Source organism: Cydia fagiglandana, chromosome 10 (assembly GCF_963556715.1).
Source record: "Cydia fagiglandana chromosome 10, ilCydFagi1.1, whole genome shotgun sequence".
In the NCBI taxonomy this organism is placed as follows: Eukaryota; Metazoa; Arthropoda; class Insecta; order Lepidoptera; family Tortricidae; genus Cydia; species Cydia fagiglandana.
In genome coordinates, this window is record NC_085941.1 from 10,234,382 (window position 1) to 10,253,764 (window position 19,383).

At 37.3% G+C, this 19,383-nt stretch overlaps 1 protein-coding gene and 1 non-coding gene across 3 annotated transcripts in view; one reads left to right on the forward strand and one right to left on the reverse strand.

Annotated features, from left to right (window-relative positions):
- Positions 1-1,878, forward strand: part of LOC134668127 (uncharacterized) — a 127,327-nt gene extending 125,449 nt beyond the window's left edge. For both annotated transcript variants that reach the window (XM_063525634.1, XM_063525635.1), the window contains one exon: positions 49-1,878. In XM_063525634.1, the coding sequence (XP_063381704.1) occupies positions 49-408 (360 nt within the window). In that variant the 3' untranslated portion in view covers positions 409-1,878. The remainder of the gene's footprint in view (positions 1-48) is intronic.
- Positions 1,879-13,939: 12,061 nt separating this feature from the next.
- On the reverse strand, positions 13,940-14,012 carry Trnaf-gaa (transfer RNA phenylalanine (anticodon GAA)). The gene has a single exon. It is a non-coding gene; the product is annotated as a tRNA-Phe (tRNA).
- Positions 14,013-19,383: the final 5,371 nt, after the last annotated feature.

A 19,383-nucleotide genomic window follows, 5' to 3' on the forward strand; every position in this document is an offset into this window, starting at 1 on the left:
ACTATCATGTTCAGGAAAGTTTCTTTAACCTCGTTTCCTTGTACACAGACGCATGCCCAAGCGATGAAACAGCCCAACTGCCTCTTCAAAGAGGAGTTTGTGGACGGCTACAACAGATACCACCTCGTGAAGAACACCGACCGCTACATAGGCTTCAACCGGCGCGGCCTGCAGCTTCGGCGCGGCAAGAGCCTCCTCCCCGAGCGCAGCCACAAGTGTCTGTCCTTCATGAAGGAGGCCCACGACTTCGACATCAACCGACACAACACGTTGCTCGCGGGCGACCCGCCCAAGTGGCGCCAGCGTAGGCTCCGGCCGCCGCCACAGAACTCCATCAGCCCGCCGTACCGTGTGCGGCACCACCACCGCCGGCAGTGGCCGCGGCGGAAGAGCCCCAATGGCACGTAGGTGCCCCAGCTTAGCAGCTCCTTTACGCTTCAACGCTTCGCGCGTTCCGTTGCCAGCTGTCGATGGACCTTGTGAGTGGACAGAGTATTAGTCAACTATCGCAGTATTATTACAGTGACGAGGACTGGATAGCGTTAAGTTAGGGCTCGGTCGCGGTGGCCGCGGCGGCTCAAACGCCGCATGAATGGTAGCTGAAGCGAGAGAGCAAACATTTGAATGGAGAAAAAAGCCGAGCCGGGACGTCGTTCGGAGCTGTGAAATTCCTTAAGGTCGTGTAATATCGTGGCGCTCGTTTGCTCTTGTGCCTGCGGTCAGACTCGTGCTCTAAAAGGAAAAAAAGGCTTTCTGTGGAAAGAGTAAATAGTAGTCGCGCTAGTCACGAGTCTTCCGACAGACCACCGCACTGGAGGACGGCGCGCGCGCCGCTCGCTCCGCCGCTCGCCGCGCATGCTCGGTCACCACGGCTCGGCCGCGCATGCTTGGGCTGGCTCGCCATGAATGTAGCAAAACGCCTTCACGTCAATTCTCAGTGTGTTATTATTTAAATGCTTTACTGTTACTTAAGTACGAATTGTGTTATCTGCTTGTAAATATAATAAAATAATTGTGTTTACATACTTATTTATCAAAAGACTTTAATCGGAATTTGTAAACGTAGATGTTAGTTGTAAAGTTGTATTAAAATGTTTTGTATTTAATTATGGGTGTAAAACCAATCGCTCTCTCCCGCTCGCTAGCCTCAGCTCATACTCTAGTTCTCTCGGGTTACTATACATTCCCATTGCGCAGTAGTTTATGTTCAACTTGGCATTGATTGTTTGTTTTGAACGTTTGTACATATTATTTTAAGAGTTCATCTGAGAGTGATAGGTTTCTATTATGAATCTCTTTTCTGTCCTTGTTTTCGCGTCATCCATTTTGAATTATTGGTTTCGAATTAATGTAAATTTACTTAACAAACGAATGACAATACTTCTGCTTCTTGTACAATTACTTTTTCATATCCATACTTAATAGAGGACATTATAATCTTAATATTTTAATAAGATCTGTGCCATAGTGTGGTGGCAGTGTACGACTTTGTGTTCGCATTGTAACTAGTGTATTAAGTGTATGTCTGTAAACTTCGAGTAAACTAATATGTTTAACATTAGGCGGAGAAAACTGTTCAGTGTATTCAAATAAAAAGTAATATTCCGATTGTTGGAGTGTTCGTCCTCGTAAAGCTGCCGACTGGTTCTCCGTACCCATCAATAAATGTATGTTAACTGCAACGCCGGCGCACGGCAAACATTCCACACAATGGGGTGTAAAACAAATTCCCGACCATGCGCTTAACACAGTATGTCAACGCGATGACACTGTCTAATGTATTACTGTGTCTAATTATAAGTACCTATCAGATGCTGAGATCGAAATCATATAATTGCTAAGAAAAATTACGAAATTAAATCATATTTAACTCGCAAACGCCTGTTGTTTTTTTACCGTATGCCATTTAACCTATAGAGAAAAGCCACTATCTATACTTATAAGGTAATGCTTTATATTTTTCTTTAATAATAATACTTTTAAACGGTCATAACGGTCCATTTAGTTTATTATTATTACTCTTAAAAACATACATAGCATAGTTAGATAAAATTGTTACTTTGAGGTAAGGACATTTAGGTACCATTATAAAACACCATTCGTGCATGAATTTTATTTTATACTGCCAAGAATTTGCATTAATTACTTGATAACATAACCGTAAGTTCATTCTACGTGACCAAAAAGGCTGTAAATCTTACATCAGGAACCTGTCATTATGTTTACTCAAAAGTAGCCGGTCAGGGGCGGTCAGAAAAAAGGGCGAGATTTCCAATAAGTGGGCCGGAAGAGGTCGCGGGTGAAATGTAACCAGATGACGCTTTCGCTACTAAACGACGTCACAGCCGAGAAGCTGTTAGGTTCTTAATACATTTCGGAGGTGAAGCAGTGTGGCGGAGGAGCAATGCGCGTGCGCGGCGCGATTAGCACCTGCGCAGAGTACTACTGCGTAGAGGCAACACAGTTTTTGAAGTAAAAACTTCTTTAGCGGCGCTATGCACTTTTTGTGATGGGGAAAAATGTTAAACTCGCGACAGGCCACGTGACCGAAAGATTCGTAAGACGTAAGACGGACACGTTACCTGATCAAAATACAATGACATTGAGTTTTCACTTCTGCCGGTACTCCCGGAGTGCAACCCGTTGTTTTTTTTTGTTTTCAGACAAGGATCTTATAATATTACACCATTTGATATTAACACATTATGCCAAATTATTAAAAAGGTTCAAATAGGTATGTATTTATTGGTGTTGTATGTGTTTTTGTTTTCTTTAGTATGTTTGTAAAGTTGTAGTAATAGTTCGTTTTGTTAGCATTAGAAAAAGACTACGCGATCTTGACGTGTCTTTTAATTGAAAAACGCTTTTTAAAAATTAGTAGGTAACTAGTACGAGTACTTATTACTTATGAAAGCAAAATAATGTAAATAATCGTATATGATTCGTAATTGTTACATATTTGCCGTGACTTATTTTTCAAAAGTGTTTTTTTAATAAAAAGACACGTCAAGATTGTTTGCCTTTTATCTAATTTCTAAAAACTACCTATAGGCAAGGGCACGGCAGGTCCGCGGGTCAAATCTGATTCGAAATCAACTCTCGATTGACACTGAGACTGAGACTGACTGAACACGTGAGAAAAACTATAAACCAAGTATAAAACCACTTGTATAATAATTCTCATTTCGTATTGTAACGTGATTCGTCAAATAAGTAATAAAGGATAATGTTTCACGCTATAAATGTATTGCAACACGTATTCATAAATCGTAACGGTAACGTCATTTTAGTGTCTATAAAATTGTTGATGTTACTCAAAATTAACCGTGAATATTGAAAACTATAAATGGTATTATGGCACGAGTTTGACGTTAAAACGTTGGATAACGTGTCGTGTTTTGAACTAGAGATTTTTTGTAATTGCGTTGCATCGGCAACTAAAGGCGCCTTAATGCTTCTAAAAAGACTAATCAAAAGGTGCATCAGTTACAATTTCACTTAATAAGTCTTCTCCTTTGGTAATGAAGCGTGTATAAGCGAGCACTCGAGCCTGAAGAAGGACCCCCGACGGGCCCGAAACATGTCGCCAATAGCGACTACAAATTCAAGTGAGTGAAACCGTTGTCGTATAAACAATTTAAAATATGTCTCACAAAAGTTTAATATCGATTGAAGCGTGTATAATTCGGTATGGAAGATTTGACTGGAACATAATATAAACCTACATATTTTTTGTTAAAATTATTCATCTGAATCGAAATGAGACTAAAGTAGTTTTAAATAATATACGTTTGTTAACGTTGACGTTGGCGTTTTGATGCTAGTCTTTATTAATTAGGTATCTATGTATTATCTAGAGAGGCTCGGAAAAGATGCTAATAGTTTAAAATTCATGGATTTGGGGATCTAGGAAGTGGAGGGATGTGTGTCCATGTCCAAGCACCAAGTGGGGTTTCATTTTGCTTTCTACAAGCTCATGTGCATATTGTAACCAAAAGTCTCTGGAGCATTACTTCTCTATCTCACAAGAAACACACAAGTCAGTATACAACGACGTATCTCGTCGATAATGTTTGTGGACGCTAACATACTGATGTAAGTGCTAAGTAGCCCATAGTGCGCCGGTATCCACACCTGCTGTGTGCGGTGCCGAGGGTTAATTAGGAATTTTGGTTTATTGTGTTAGACAAATTCCATGTTCTAATAACACCTTTTCACCTTTTAGAGAGGGAGGGGAAGACCAAGGAAGAGTTATATGAGCCAAGTAAAGGAGAATGTAGGGGCCGTGTCGTACCAGGACACAAAGGGTCTGGCTTTGGACCGACCAAGGTGGAGACAACTTCATCACGCTGCACCGACAAGAGCTTAAATTCAAAGAAAGAAGAACACCTTTTCATGGAGTTAAAATTTTTGGGAAAAGGCGTTCTGGAAATGTATAAGAGGTTTTACGAAGCCATATAAAATGAACATTAAATGTCAGACCGGTTAAAGTTTTAAACAGTATTAGTTATTTCGAATCGAATTCTAAATAATAATTTTATATAAGTATGGGATAATTCTTTACCTTCCTTACGTACATACCTACATAATTAACATATTTCTATGTTATTTTGACAGATTTTTTACACATAAATGAAGGTTTTACACATAACTGCCAAGGAAATTTACATAAATAGAAAACGCCCACTATTATTACAACAGTTGTCACATTACATGGAATGATAGATAAAAGAAAAGAGGCTCTATATTATTTTTGTTTTGGTGTCTAGCCCAGTGGCAATTATTTAACAGAAAACGTTAACTGGGACTTAAATAATGTATAGAAATAATCACGTCACTTACTAGGAGACCTTAGTCTTAGTTTCTAAAGAGTTGCCCTATCTGGCACGCAGAATTCATGTAAAGTTGGCAAGTATAACTTCTATATTATCGCATACATCGCTAATTCCTGAGGATTGTAATAGGAAACCTGTACCTACATCGTAGAATACCTACTGTTTTGCCACTGGTCTTCACGTGTGTGCTACGACGACGTGCGGAACGCTATATTAGTTTACCACGTGTTTTGTTGCTCCATTAGGAGTAAATTATTAAATTGGGGATTTTGTTTATTAAATGACGTCCTAGCTAGAACTAAAACCTTTAACCTGCTAGAAAAAGTCTAACATGGAAATTATGGTATTTACAACCTAACATTAAATTCCTGCTTGTCGCAAATAGCCTACTTAACCTAACTACCTACTGATGATGTTGAACTTGAAAGTGTTGTTTGCCATACAAATGTAACGTTAATCGAGGATGATGCCCAACTAGTCGGTGCCGGCGTTAACCGTTTGACCAAACATCCGAGAGCAGGTTCTGAGTTCTGACTAGCCGAGCCTTCATGAATAGCGAGTGGTTATTTCATAAGTTTTTACTGAGATGGTAATAGGTGAATGCAGGAGGTTCCGTATAAGAGTAAGTACCTAATTTGCAATGTCACAATAATAATAATAAAGTCTATCTTAGCTCATGAGATTACCGCCATGTGGGATGTAGACTCGACGATCATTGTTCCGATAGTCGTGTCAGCGAACGGTCTCATAGCGAAGAGTCTTGACCAACACCTAGAGAGACTCTCGCTGGGTGGCTGGATCAAGGGTCAGATGCAGAAGGCGGTAATTTTGGACACGGCGCGTATAGTACGTCGGTTCCTCACTCTGCGGCCCTGACCACCGGCAGCTTGGGCCCTGCCCCGCTGCCGGCGGCACCCTAGGTTAGGTTTTTTATAATGTGTTTATATGTATTTTTTATTGTTTTGTAAGTGTTTTTATATTTTACTTTTTGAATATAAAAGACCTAGCCTAAGAAGAAAGATAAATAAAGAGAGATAAATAGATATTATAAATGACCTAGCCTAAGAAGAAAGATAAATAAAGATAATAAAGTCTATAAAACCTAGTTAGTTGAAAATTGCAGTCGTAATACGGAAATCTCCATCCATGTATTTAGCTATTCTATTACAACAATATAACGAGAGATTGATACCTTGTCAGTATTACATAGCAAAAATGGCTTCACTTCGTTTACCTGTAGATATTTAGTTTCTAAGCTTTGATATTTAAAGAAATCAGAAAATTTTGGCAGGTTGGCAGGTGTATTGCATACGTTGATTGCTATTCCATGGCGATTAATTCCAAATAGATGAAGAAGTGGCTGATATATACAAATGTGAGGGAGATGCATGGAGATTGAAATCAATGTCCTAAGTTTTTGCCATCCAAATTGCCTTTACGAAGCCGATTATTATTCATGAACAGAGATTGAAGGATGACGTGGATGTAATTAGCAAAATCACGACTAAAAACATTGGACATTGGAAATAAAAATTCAGCATCACAATTATAATGTTATAGTCAAATATTGGGTTAGCCGCGATTCCCTCGACTCTGTACAATAGCGGTGGAGAGGTCGGCAAACATTCCCGGCCCGCTGGCAACTCTAGTACTTGCTTTAATACAAAAATTGGGCTTTAAGCAACCTTGGCTTTGAGATTTTTTTGTTATTTACTTTGACGATTAAGACACAAGTACTTTATAAAAGAAAAATGCGAAAGGAGGTTTTTTATTGAGGTGCGGATTTTAAATCGAATATTTAGTAATAGGCTTTTAATTGTCTGATCTTATTATTCTTATGTAGATGCATAAGTAGTGTATGAGATGAAATCTTACCTTAATCTTACCGTTTCTCTTTTGCCAAAAAATCCAATTAGACTACGGTCCCATTTCTTCTCTTAAGTTCTTGAGCGTCTAATAGTACGTCAGCAGTTTACTTCTTTGCTGGACGCGCTCATGAACCCATATCAATACGGTTTCTTTAAAAGGCAAAACACAACTACCGTTCTTGTGAAAAATACAGACATATTTTACATTTCTTATAAAACAAAATATTACCGACAAAACAGAAATATTTTTCGGTCAATAAACAGGCAAAACTATACATTTGTAAAAGGACTATTGAAAAACTTAAGTAACATCAGGAACACAAATCGGGAACGAAACGTGGGCATAAGTGGCCTCACGGACTTATAATTAAAACTAAAAAAACATGTTTCCTTCCTCTAAGCTCGTCAAACATTGGATCCATCAAAGCAGTTCAAATAACCCTCACTTGTCATCGCAACAATAGAGATCCCTTTATTATATTATTTATATTGTTGCGGTACAATTTAAGGAATTCCATGATGAAGGTTTCGTCTCTCCAAACACCCTAGCCGTTCAACCCTTGCGGGCCTGACAAAAAATACTCCACTTGGTAAATATTGGACTGCAGCGTCTAGCCGCTTGGTGCAAGCCAAGGAAGAGTGCATCAAGTGCGAAAGTACATTCTAGGATTGAAATGTCTCCGGTCAGTAACCTCATCATCTTTGTTTTTTGGAGTGATAATGTATTCTTTATGTACATTTGCTGGGTGTTAATCTGAACAATCAGCAATTATTAAATTTTTGAGCCTGTCTTTCTGAACAGAACAGGGGGCCGATTTTTAAAATTCGACCACTCGATTTCGTGTATTTCGTTAAATAATATCTCCACTGCTAGGCGTTTAAATTCTACTAATAGAATTGAAATCGAGTGGTCAATACCACTAGATTCCAAATTTCGATCGCTCGTGTTTCAAAAATTAGCATTTCGCCGTTTTCCACCGATTTTCGAGTGACGAAATCGAGTGATCGAAATTCAAAAATCGGCCCCCTGGTACGTGTCGCTGTCGCGTCGTATTTTCTTCGACAAAATCTTAGTTTTAAGACACCCAGACACTTTAGTGCTTCTGGAGCGCAATCGAACTTTTTCATAGTGATGTTAGGTAAATCATCTCTCGTCCTGTCTATGCTTATACCACACGTTAAAAAATATTGGGTTGTGTTGAGTCCTTTTAACGCCACTCGTGTGTTTGAAGTCGTCGGGTATTACATGTCCATTAGGTTCGCTTGCGGATATTTTCTGAGGCCGTCTTCGGAGCAGGAGTGCCGCGGAGTTGACAATAATAAAAAAATAAAGCGTTTTACAACGTATCAATTCTTGTAGTAATTAAATACTACCATAAATCTTAACCATTTTTTAACCGACTTCGATTCCAAGAAAGAGAAGGTTCTGCATTCGGTTGTGGCAATTTTTTATTATATTTGAATGGAGCCATGGTAGTTAGTGCCCTTATGCCCCTTCCAGTTTAAATAAGGATTAGGTATGCCGCGACAATAAGTTGGAAGCACTGTACACATTTATAGGTACATAGTTATATTTTAAAGTCAACATTTTGGCTCCGATGGCACCAGATAACTTTCGGGATCAGATATTCAAATCTTTTAAATTTTCCTCTAATTCTCACTCATCCCATTGGTATTTATTTGTCAAGGATGTCTTATCCAACATTGTTCATACGTCTTTCATTTAAGTGGCTCTCTCGAGTCGTCTAACGCCCCATTGAAGTCTCCTTTTTTATTATTTATCTGTTCCCATTACATTTTCGGACAAAAGGCGTCTAGTGTTTGGTCGGCGTGGAGAGGCCAACATAATGTCCGGGCAAATAGTCCCGTTTCCCACGGTGACTGGTCGGCTTTGGGACGTGACCCGCACTGACCCGAAATATATTAAAATGAACATGATTCGTAAACTTTAATTGTTTTGTTAGATTTTTCCCGCGAATTAAATCGCAAAATTCGTACTCCAATACTAAAACTTGCAGCACTCTCTCTATCTTCTTATGAAACGGATCTCTCAAATAAAAAATATCTCCTAGTCGAATTTTCTCCAAATGTAATTCCTCTTAATTAAAGTAAAAAAAAAATTACTTTATGCGATACCGACATCGTATACTAAGATTTACTTGTTTGATCCCAAATCTAACGAATTCAAACATCTAAAACGTAGATAAACATTAAAAGTCAATCGTTCATCCGATAAATACTAATGAGTTCTCGTTGAAAACAAACTTATCTTGATGAGACAGTTGAGAGGCACACACTCCATTAATAACCCCATATAAATAATAACATCATTACTTTAAAGGTAGACCACCCAAAATCATCACCTTCAATATACGTTTATTATGCTAAGATCATAAACTAAAAAGATACTGAAGAAAATGAAGGGAAATAGGAGACGAAAAATTAAGTGAAATCACCGGCCGTAATTGTGGCATCCAAGTTGTCGGTGATTTGCATATGATATGAGGCGCTAATGATGAAGATAGGGCTTTTTCAGAATATTCTCAGATGACCGTAGCGTGCACAATTGCTATTAGCATAGATAGGATCCAGATACGAGGACAAAGATGTTGCGATTGTTGCGTTGTAGGGTGCGGTGGCATACTCTTGCCTTGGATTATAGTCTGATGGAGCGTGACCTTACCATGTGCGATCACTACTGCTTATTACTATGTAGATACTGCTATATTAATGTACATATTCATTATTCTGTTAAGATGCCACAAAATCACTACGATTACCTAAAGTTGTGACCTCAAGAATATTTTAGTGCAAAAAATGTTTTCCAACCTACGAGTATTTTGACTGTGCAAAAAAAGGTGTCATTAAAAGCACCACTGCAAACAGCATTGTGTTGGTGTTTATCAATTGCAGGAACTTGTGAATTGATATGATTATGTATTGTAGTCACTATGTTATTTTTAATTAGTACCTACCAGTGAAGCAACGAATCTCAACGGAGATAAAAGGTGTGTTCTTAATGCTTTAAATTTAATACAGAAATTCCTCGGTTAATTGTAGCACGAAATTTTAAAGTTGCTCCCATATTTCTTTGTACCGTTGTACTCGGAACTGCTTCTAAAATATGCATCGACAGTTTTGGAGGCGTTCCGACGCGTAATGAGGATATTTAATGTTCAGTGCTTAAAAATAATTTATGTCATGCGTGTTTAAGGCGTAGTCTTTGCTAAATTTGCAATTGTAATGTTAATGGCAAAAAATAATGCTCGATATGTAAAACGTCTGTCGGTCTATGAGAATTGTGAATTTTGAAGGTCAATAATGAATAATACGATTACCTTTTTCTTTCTTTACAATAAAACACGTGTAGATACCTAAAATAAAAAAAATGAAGTTTTTGACGGCGTTGTCTACATATGTATGTAAATGAGTAAATGATTTTCCAATTCATACCTAAGTGATTCTTACATCATGTGTCAATAACCTCTGCTACACGAGAAAATCTGACCTTGGACTGGTTGGTATATCACGGTCTGACATAATATGTTTTTTCGGTAAATCCAGATTTTCTTTCTGCAAAGTTAGTAAAAGCCGATTTATCTAAAAATTTAACTAATTTAATTTAAGATTTATTTGATTTAATTCGGAATGTACGGAACTTACGATGGACATTGCAGGACGCACGATAAAGGCATTATGTACCGTCATAGGACGGACATATATATGTAGATGTGTAATAAATAGTTACTTTTTGTCAAAGATTTGTCAGGCAAATACCTAAATAATATCTGTCTCTCCCTTAAGTGAATATTTAAAACGCGGTTATTGATTAAAGTGGGGTGAGCATCGTGTAATCGTTCAATTTGTGCCGCTGCGTCGGTCAATTATGGGGAATTAAATACTGCAGCCTACTTACTGCCTTTTATTTTGGTTCGCTAAGTAGATGGTTATCATTATCATAACTCTATTTTTTGCTAATTTTAGATTCGCATATAATTACATGCTTTAGTCTTCTTACCCGTCTGTCCTAGGCGAGTAAGCTTAGTCTATTTAGTAGAATGTTGAAAGTTTTACTTCATCAACTGGGAAGAGGTTTTTATTATATTGTACATCACGTACCTAAGTAAAAATTCAAAAGTAAAAAGCGTCTAACTTGTCTATACGTCTGATATAAAGATACATTATGATAAAATTAAAATGAGGACTGGTCTGGTGACGTATAATTTTATCTATAACAAGACACATGCTTTATCAACACTGCATTCCACTTAAAGGGAAAACAACGGAAATGCGACGATTACACCCGATATCTGACAAAAATGGCGCGTAATAGATCTTCGTGATTATTGAATTGGTATCTGCCTTAGAAACAGACATTTTGCTTGTAGTCAGACTAAGATAAGATGGCAGCGATTTTGATAGCCCAGACGGTGCATGTGTTATTTTAAACGTCAATATTCTATGAAATTTGACTTAACACTTGCACCGTATGGGCTATCAAAATCGCTGTCAACTTATCTTGGTCTGACTCTATGTGCGAAGTATGTGTTGGGGATAATACAAACGGCAACAACACAGGATAGAAAAAAAGTGAACTTTCATCGAATGAAATCTTCATATTATTTGACAGTTGTAAACTGTCAGACAACTAATGTTTTCAATACCCGTCAGGGTGGCACCAACAGTCATACACAGTGCGAATACGAAAAACTAGAAAAAAAATTGTAGCCCGCTGCTTGGAAGTCAATTTTGAGACATGTCATTTCAGTACGTAGTAATAAGTACCTAACCTACCTAAATTTTTTATCAAAAATTACTTATCTGTCACAAAACGTGTTGGACTAAATTGTTCTAGGGAATTCTTAGTAGCGGGAAGCAATAACTATTAAAAGTGCTAAATGGGTTGATAGATTGAAATGGTTTAAAATGTAGCTTCTTCTAGTTATAAGATTATCCGCCACGAAAATTCAAATGCTTCTTAGACTCAACCATTTATTTTTTTGTTATGATTTATGCCACCAACATCTACATACGACGTATCTTTTCTAATGCTAAAAATCCGTCAGCCAGTAACAAGTGGCATCGAACGGTACCAACAGTAATAAAGGGTCTACATACAAGTAAAAACCGGTATGAAATAAAAGATTAGGTTTTAAAATGTGAACCCATTATGAGAACGGGTTGCGGCTTGCCACTCATAGGGACAATTCTAAATGATTTTTGTCATAATTATTATTCGTGTGTGGAATTTGCATACAATATAAAGTGGGAGCAGTGGCGCCGCGCCACCTACGCGGCCCTTTTTGGAACTAGTAATAGTTTTGTCGAACTTCTTCAATAACTGAATATATGTACGTATCTACTACCGGACAAGTTGCTGACCAGATAATTATACGCATCATGCATCTTTAATGTAAAAAAGCCATGGGCCCGATTCGGATTTTGAAATAGACATCTATTAGATATCTTTTAGTCATCACCAAGATACGATAACGATATGTTTAAGATCTAACCTGTCAAATTTGACATTTCCGCGATTCTGGAGATACTCTTGGACGTTTTCCATAGGATATGACTTAGAGATCCAATTCACATCTAATAGATATCTTACTAACGTAAAAGTGACATTGCTTGCCCGAATTGCGAATAGAGAACTAGTTGATATCTAAACTATAACGTATCTAGAATAGATCTAGTTATGTGTCGTCTCTTGTGCAAATCTTGAAGTTCGAATACGGCAGCATATTTTACCGATATCACTCGTTACTATTCGAAAGAAAATTATTAGAAGAAAATTAAAAAATACCTATTAGGTAATTTTTTTTTCTGATAAGCACCTAAATAGAAAAATAGGCACTAACACAAGAAAATTATTAGAAGAAAATTAAAAAATACCTATTAGGTAATTTTTTTTCTGATAAGCACCTAAATAGAAAAATAGGCACTAACACATCACTTGTAACACCGTTGCTGTTGCCAAACACGTTATGACATTTTTGTTTGAAAACGTAGAAATTGTATGAAACACCGAGTATGATAATGATAAACTAGCCCCACTGCTAACATTCTCATTTATTTTAAAAACAGTCTTGTTAAGCCCTTATATTACTTGACCTCCGGGTCCATAAGAAATTATGCGCCATCGGATGTCAACTTATATTGGTTAGTTTAGATGAAGCGTTTGGCAGATGTCTTGTATAACAACTAGTAAAAAATATTTAGGCCTTCATTGTCTCTTCGTCCATTCATAAATTATTAATTATATTCCACCTTGAACATACATATTCACCATCAAAAGCATTAATTTGTTCACATTTACATCAATACTATGATAATCTGCCAACAATATCCGCATGGATATACACACACACGTGGATTTAGGGCGTAAGATTCGTGACAGCTGTCAATTTGAATTTACGAGCAAAATTGTTTACGAGACATTTCTGGCAAACGAGATTATGTAACGCTGTTAGGCCTTGTTTTGATGAAAATTTGCCCGTTGGTGAACAAAGGAATTACCTGCTACCAACTAGTTAAACACTTTTCTTGATACCAAGGTCGTGGTAAATGAACATAAAGCCCGCTAGATGGTACGCATACACCGTAGCCGTACTGTATTGGTCATTCAATACCAATGCGCTATTATTCTATTTTATTCTAATATAAAATCTACTAGGTATATACCTAAACTGCTATAGTTCTAACTCCATTTAACGAGGCAAATCGGCACGCGCGTTGCGCCTAAACCGAATCAGTGCGAAAATCCAATTTCAGACGCAGCGGGCTGAAAGGACATAATTTAATCCCTAGTGCAGTGCGGTAATGCAGTTAGGTGCGTGAGTGCGTGCCTTGTAATCCTTTAATCCTAATTCCTGACTGGTGAACTGTGGGCACTACACTACTTTGGCCTATCATCCTGCCTGATTACATGTGATACAAGACTATGTAATATGATAGTATGATTTATGTATTTAATATTACTATGTATTTACGTAATGGGGACTTAAGTATTTTAATTTAGTTTTAAAATTTCTTTCGATTTACGACGTTACTTTCGCGATAAATTAAGTAGATAGAAATACATAGGTAGGTAAGATTCTGAAAAAATACACCTTCGGCATTCGGGTAAAAATCTTAACATATGCAAAACAACCGTTTTCAAGCTGGTAAAAAACATCACTATGCAATACAAACCAAAAGTAGTGTAATAACATAATTAAAAAAAGCAAAAAGATTTGCCGAAACCAGGGATTGAACCAGGGACCTTTAGATCTTCAGTCTAACGCTCTCCCAACTGAGCTATTTCGGCCGATGGTAAGCGTTGCGAAATTAGCTATCGGTTTCCTATTAGTTTGTGTAGTTAATTTGAACAATATTTTCTACAAAAATTTAATGTAAATTAAATCAGGTTGAGGTCAAGATTACCTAAAGGTTACAAAATTCATATCAAAGATAAAAAAAAAATGCTGTTAATGGGCGTATTATATTATTTATATTAGTGTGTCTATAGGTATTTGTTGTTTTATATTTTATAAAAAATATATTGCTTAGCTATACAAAACAGTCCAACAGAAGTGCTTGCGAATCTCAACCTTATTATTATTAACTTACAGTTCATAATCAAATCGAAGAGTAAACATAACTCGCAATACACTCTATACGAAACTAACAATTCACACGTTTTCCTATAATTATATTATACCCCTGTTAAGTGAGAATACCTGATCTTAATTGGCGGAAGATATACGTTTCAAGTGCATCCAAGTATTTTAATGAACGCCAATAAATCGGTAGTGATGCACCAAAACGCACGCTATTATTAAATTGGTCCCGCCCTATCTATTACACCTCCATTTATCCAATCCTCACTTACATGGAAACAAATTACAAAATAAAGTATGCTTGTGCACAGTAAATGACTTCACAGTATTTTAACTTAATATTATCACCATCGTCTTTCTAGCTTTTTTCCGCGATGGGCCTGGGCCGTTTGGAAACTAACTTAAGTATACCTACCTACATGGAAATAATTGGTATTTTTCATTTTTATCTTTAGTTATTTTAATTGTAGTTAGTTTTCGTTTTATATTCATGTTACAACATTTATTCGAATGTTCATATGTCCAATTTCATGTTATTTCAGAAAGTCGTTTTAAAATGATAGCCTAACATCTCCAAACTCTTAATTTTGTCAAAAATATATTTATGATTTCAATTTCGTATGGAAATAAATAACAAAATTCAGTATGATTGCGCGAAATAAAAATGTCTATAACTAACTGAATTTAGCGTCAATTCATGTTGTGGTTTAGGTTTGCGTAGTGTGGTTGCAACTTTTGTCGTATAAAGGAAAGAGATCCTGTATAAAATAGACAAAGATTGTCGTGGCAAAAAACTAAAAATAAAACCGGTACTGCATGTGTAGGTACAGTGTGGTTTTGGCTACTTGTATTTTGTATAAAGTCAAGGTACTGCTTGGGATGCTATAGTCTGTTTTAATAGAGGCTATTCGCAGGTGAATTAATATCGAATAGTGATAGGAAGAAACTATTATTAATAGTGGGATTACAGGAATTAAACGGCTTACAGTTGCAACGGGTCCCGTCGGGACTGGGATAAACCGAGGAATTTTGTCTTATTGAAGGTAGGTACGAGTACTACAAGCTACCGCACCGCTAAGAGTAATTTAATACTAAGCTGTGTAGCGCCAGAAGGGTTTTAACTCGTAGGTTTGGGAACCCTTTGATGGGGCACGTCACTTACCTACTTATATGTATTTAGTTTTTTCCACATAGCTTGGGTAGGTACCGCGTCTAACGTCATCTCAATAAAGTTTATGCGTTTAACCTCCTATGACACACCATATAAAGTTTTATTTTTTTCTAATTTGATTTGAACCTTATTTTATAAGTAAATTAGAACTTATTTCGTTTGTTTTAAAATCAATGAAACGAAAGAAATGCTACGTACCTCATTTGGTTCATGAAAGGTTCAAATTAGGTTGCACGAATGCGTGCCTACATTGTAATGTAAGTACCTACATTCACGGCTCGATTCGGATTTTGAAATAGACATCTATTAGATATCTTTTAGACATCTTTTAGACATCACCAAGATACGATAACGATATGTTTAAGATCTAACCTGTCAAATTTGACATTTGCGCGATTCTGGAACTCTTGAACGGTTTCCACAGGATATGACTTAGAGATCCAATTCACATCTAATAAATATCTAACGTAAAAGTGACATTGGTTGGCCGAATTGCGCTACAAAAGAGAACTAGTTGATATGTAAACTATAACGTATCTAGAATGGATCTAGTACGTGTCGTCTCTTGTGAATATCTTGAAGTTCGAATACGGCAGTTAGTCTCAGGAGGTTATAAATTTTACGCAGATGTCGCAGATACAGCTGCAAAAATTGTATAATAGAGATTTATTTCCTTATTCGTCAATCAGGTCGTATCTTAATCCCCGTTAGGCTTATACGATTTTACTCGTAATCCTACTAATTACCTACTTTAAAAAAATTTAAACCTTTTTCAGTTGTAACAGATATAGATTTTGTTTTAGCCGTTAGAGCGTTTATTATTAATACATCAGCCGGCCTAGCCGAGGTTACAATCGCTATCGCTTCGACAACGAAAAGCATTATGTCTCTCTATCACTCTTCCGTATTAGTGTGACAGTGACAGTTGCGTTTCGATCGCTACGGAGCGTAAGCGATGTGCATCTTGGCTACGCGGCCTGCACTACCTACTTTGAAAAAAAAAACTCGTATCTTGTTATGTCAATCAAACGAAAAATGTGGTATCTGTGTATAGGAGGCATACGGAGTTACTGCCTTTTAACTTTTGAGTGTGTGACATACGAGATCTTTTCAAAGTAGTGCCGATATGCGTTATTTTATTGTATTAGAAATAAATACCACATAAAATAAAATAAAAAATATTTTAAATACAAAATTAGTTTCTTTAAACAACATAGTTAATATATACTTCAGTAACAATAAGCGTTAAGTTTCTTTGAAAGTCAAGCCGTGTAATAAGCTAGGGTCAAAAAAGTCCCTGGGAACACACAGGTCGGCCATAAGGCCATAAACGCCGCCACCCAGAGCATTGCTACCTTTTATTTGGGAGGGCAGTTATGGTCATTGGATTAGACCCTTTTCTGACAAAATGAAGCCAGTGATGTGCCACCGGATTTACAATATTTACATGTGTTTGTTAATGTGTTAAATAAATTTAAGAAGATTAAGACTACTATAGTATAGTAGTCAGTAGTAGTAGTAGTAGTGGTCGTAGTAGTAGTATAGTAGTAAGTAAGTAAGTAAGTAAGTAAATACTCTTTATTGCACCACAAAGAAAAATAAAATAACAGATTTACAGTGTAAATAATGGTAGCAACAGGCGGTCTTATCGCTGTAAGCGATCTCTTCCAGACAACCTTGGGGTAGCAGGATATAAAGAATAGAAAACTTTTAAAAACAGGTAGTGCACAAAATAAGTTACAGGAATAAGATTACACATTCGGTCATATACAATTATATAAATATGTACCAATAGGTACAAACAAATAGTTTAATATATATAACATACATATACATATATATAAACACATACAAAAATACAAACACAATATATATAAATATATAATATATACACAGGGGCACATTAAGGAAGAGATAAGTAATGATTCTTTAGAAGGTTTTTAAAGCTTTGGAGAGTTTTAGCACACCTAATGTCTAACGGCAGACTGTTCCACAGACGAACAGCTCGAAACGTAAAGGAGTCATTATAAAATTTCGTAGAAGAAGGAGGGGGAACAAGTTGATATTTCCGTGAAGGCCTGACGGAGGAGAGATAACTAAAACGTTCTTTAAGGTATGAAGGAGTAGCGGGGTTGAAAAGAATGCTATAGAGAAGAGCTAAGGTATGAGAATTACGTCGAAGACGTATAGGGAGCCACTTGAGCTGGGCACGAAAGTTGGAAATATGGTCAAATTTACGCAGGCCAAATATAAATCTGATACAAAGATTTTGAAGGCGTTCAAGTTTACTAAGCTGGTCTTCAGTAAGATCCAGATAACAGGTGTCGGCATAATCTAATATAGGCATAAGAAGCGATTCTGATAGCGCAATTTTCGTGGCGAAAGGCAAGAAATTACGTAGTCGGCGAAGAGCACCCATTGATGCAAACATCCTCCTGCTTACCTCGCTAATCTGAGGGATCCAAGATAAAGTGCAGTCTATTATGATCCCGAGATTTTTTACCTGTTTAGCGAATGGAATGTGGACACCATCAAACGTAATGGAAGGTAGCACAGAAAAATCAATCCTAGGAATAAGTTTAGAGCTACCTACAATTATCGTTTGGGTTTTGGTTGGGTTGACTAAAAGTCCGTAACGCCTGCTCCAATCCGAGATGTTACCCAAGTCACGATTTACGGAGTTGATAATCATAGGTAGATCGCTAATGGTGCCTTGAGAGTAAATTTGTAGGTCATCGGCATAAAGGTGGTATGAGGAAGAAAGATTACTAGTAATTGAGTTTATAAAAATAGAAAAAAGAAGAGGAGACAACACGCCACCCTGCGGAACGCCGGCCAGCGTGCTGCACCACGAAGAACAGAGAGAATCTACTTTTACGCGTTGCCGACGACCTTTTAAATAACTACTAAACCAATCAATCACCGCAGGAGATATATTAAAAGAATGCAGGATTCCGAGCAGAACGTCAAAATCAACCGTGTTGAAAGCGTTACTAAAATCCAACAGCGATAACACGGTTACCTTTCTGTTGTCCATTCCTGCACGGATGTCGTCGGTAATTTTTACGAGTGCGGTAGCCGTACCATGGCCCGTTCGGAATCCGGACTGGAAAGGATTCAAGAGCTCATGTCTATTTAAGAAAGATGTTAACTGATGATGTACAAGGCGCTCGAGGACTTTGGAAAGGAAAGGGAGGATAGAAATTGGGCGATAGTCAGAGAAAGAGGAAGGATTTGACTTTTTTGGAAGGGGAATGACGTCAGCGTCTTTCCAAAGTGAAGGGAAAATATTACAGGAAATTGAGTGGTTCAGGATGTGGGTAATAACAGGTACCAGGACATCAAGGAGAGGTAAGACCATGTTACGGCTGACGCTATCCACCCCGACGGCATTGGATGAAATACTTAAAATATTCTTCTTAACCTCACTGTCGGTGAATTGAGTAAAAGAGAAGGATGGGTGATCAGGAGTTGGGATGTTAGAAAGATAGTTGAGAGTGTCAGATTTAGCTGGTCCAGAAAAAGTGGCGGAAGTAGAAAAGTGGTGATTTAAGCGATCAATATCAATATTAGTGTTAATGGAATCTTGTGCAGATTTCCCTATTCCTAACGACCTGAGAAATCTCCAGACTTTAGCAGGATCACCATTCTCAACAGACCTGTGGATGTGACTCCTCTGGGCATCACGACACACGGTACTGCATCTATTACGCAATGTATGATACCTGCTTTTGTTTTTGTCAGTCGGGTTGCCTTTATATTTAGATTTGGCCGAATTTTTCTTGGATATGAGTGACTTAATCTCCTTAGTCAGCCAGGGAGCAGGAACATGTTTGATTTTAATCGGACGTAACGGAGCATGAATATCGTAGATCTGCGTAAGAAAAGAATTGAAAAGAGATACTTTT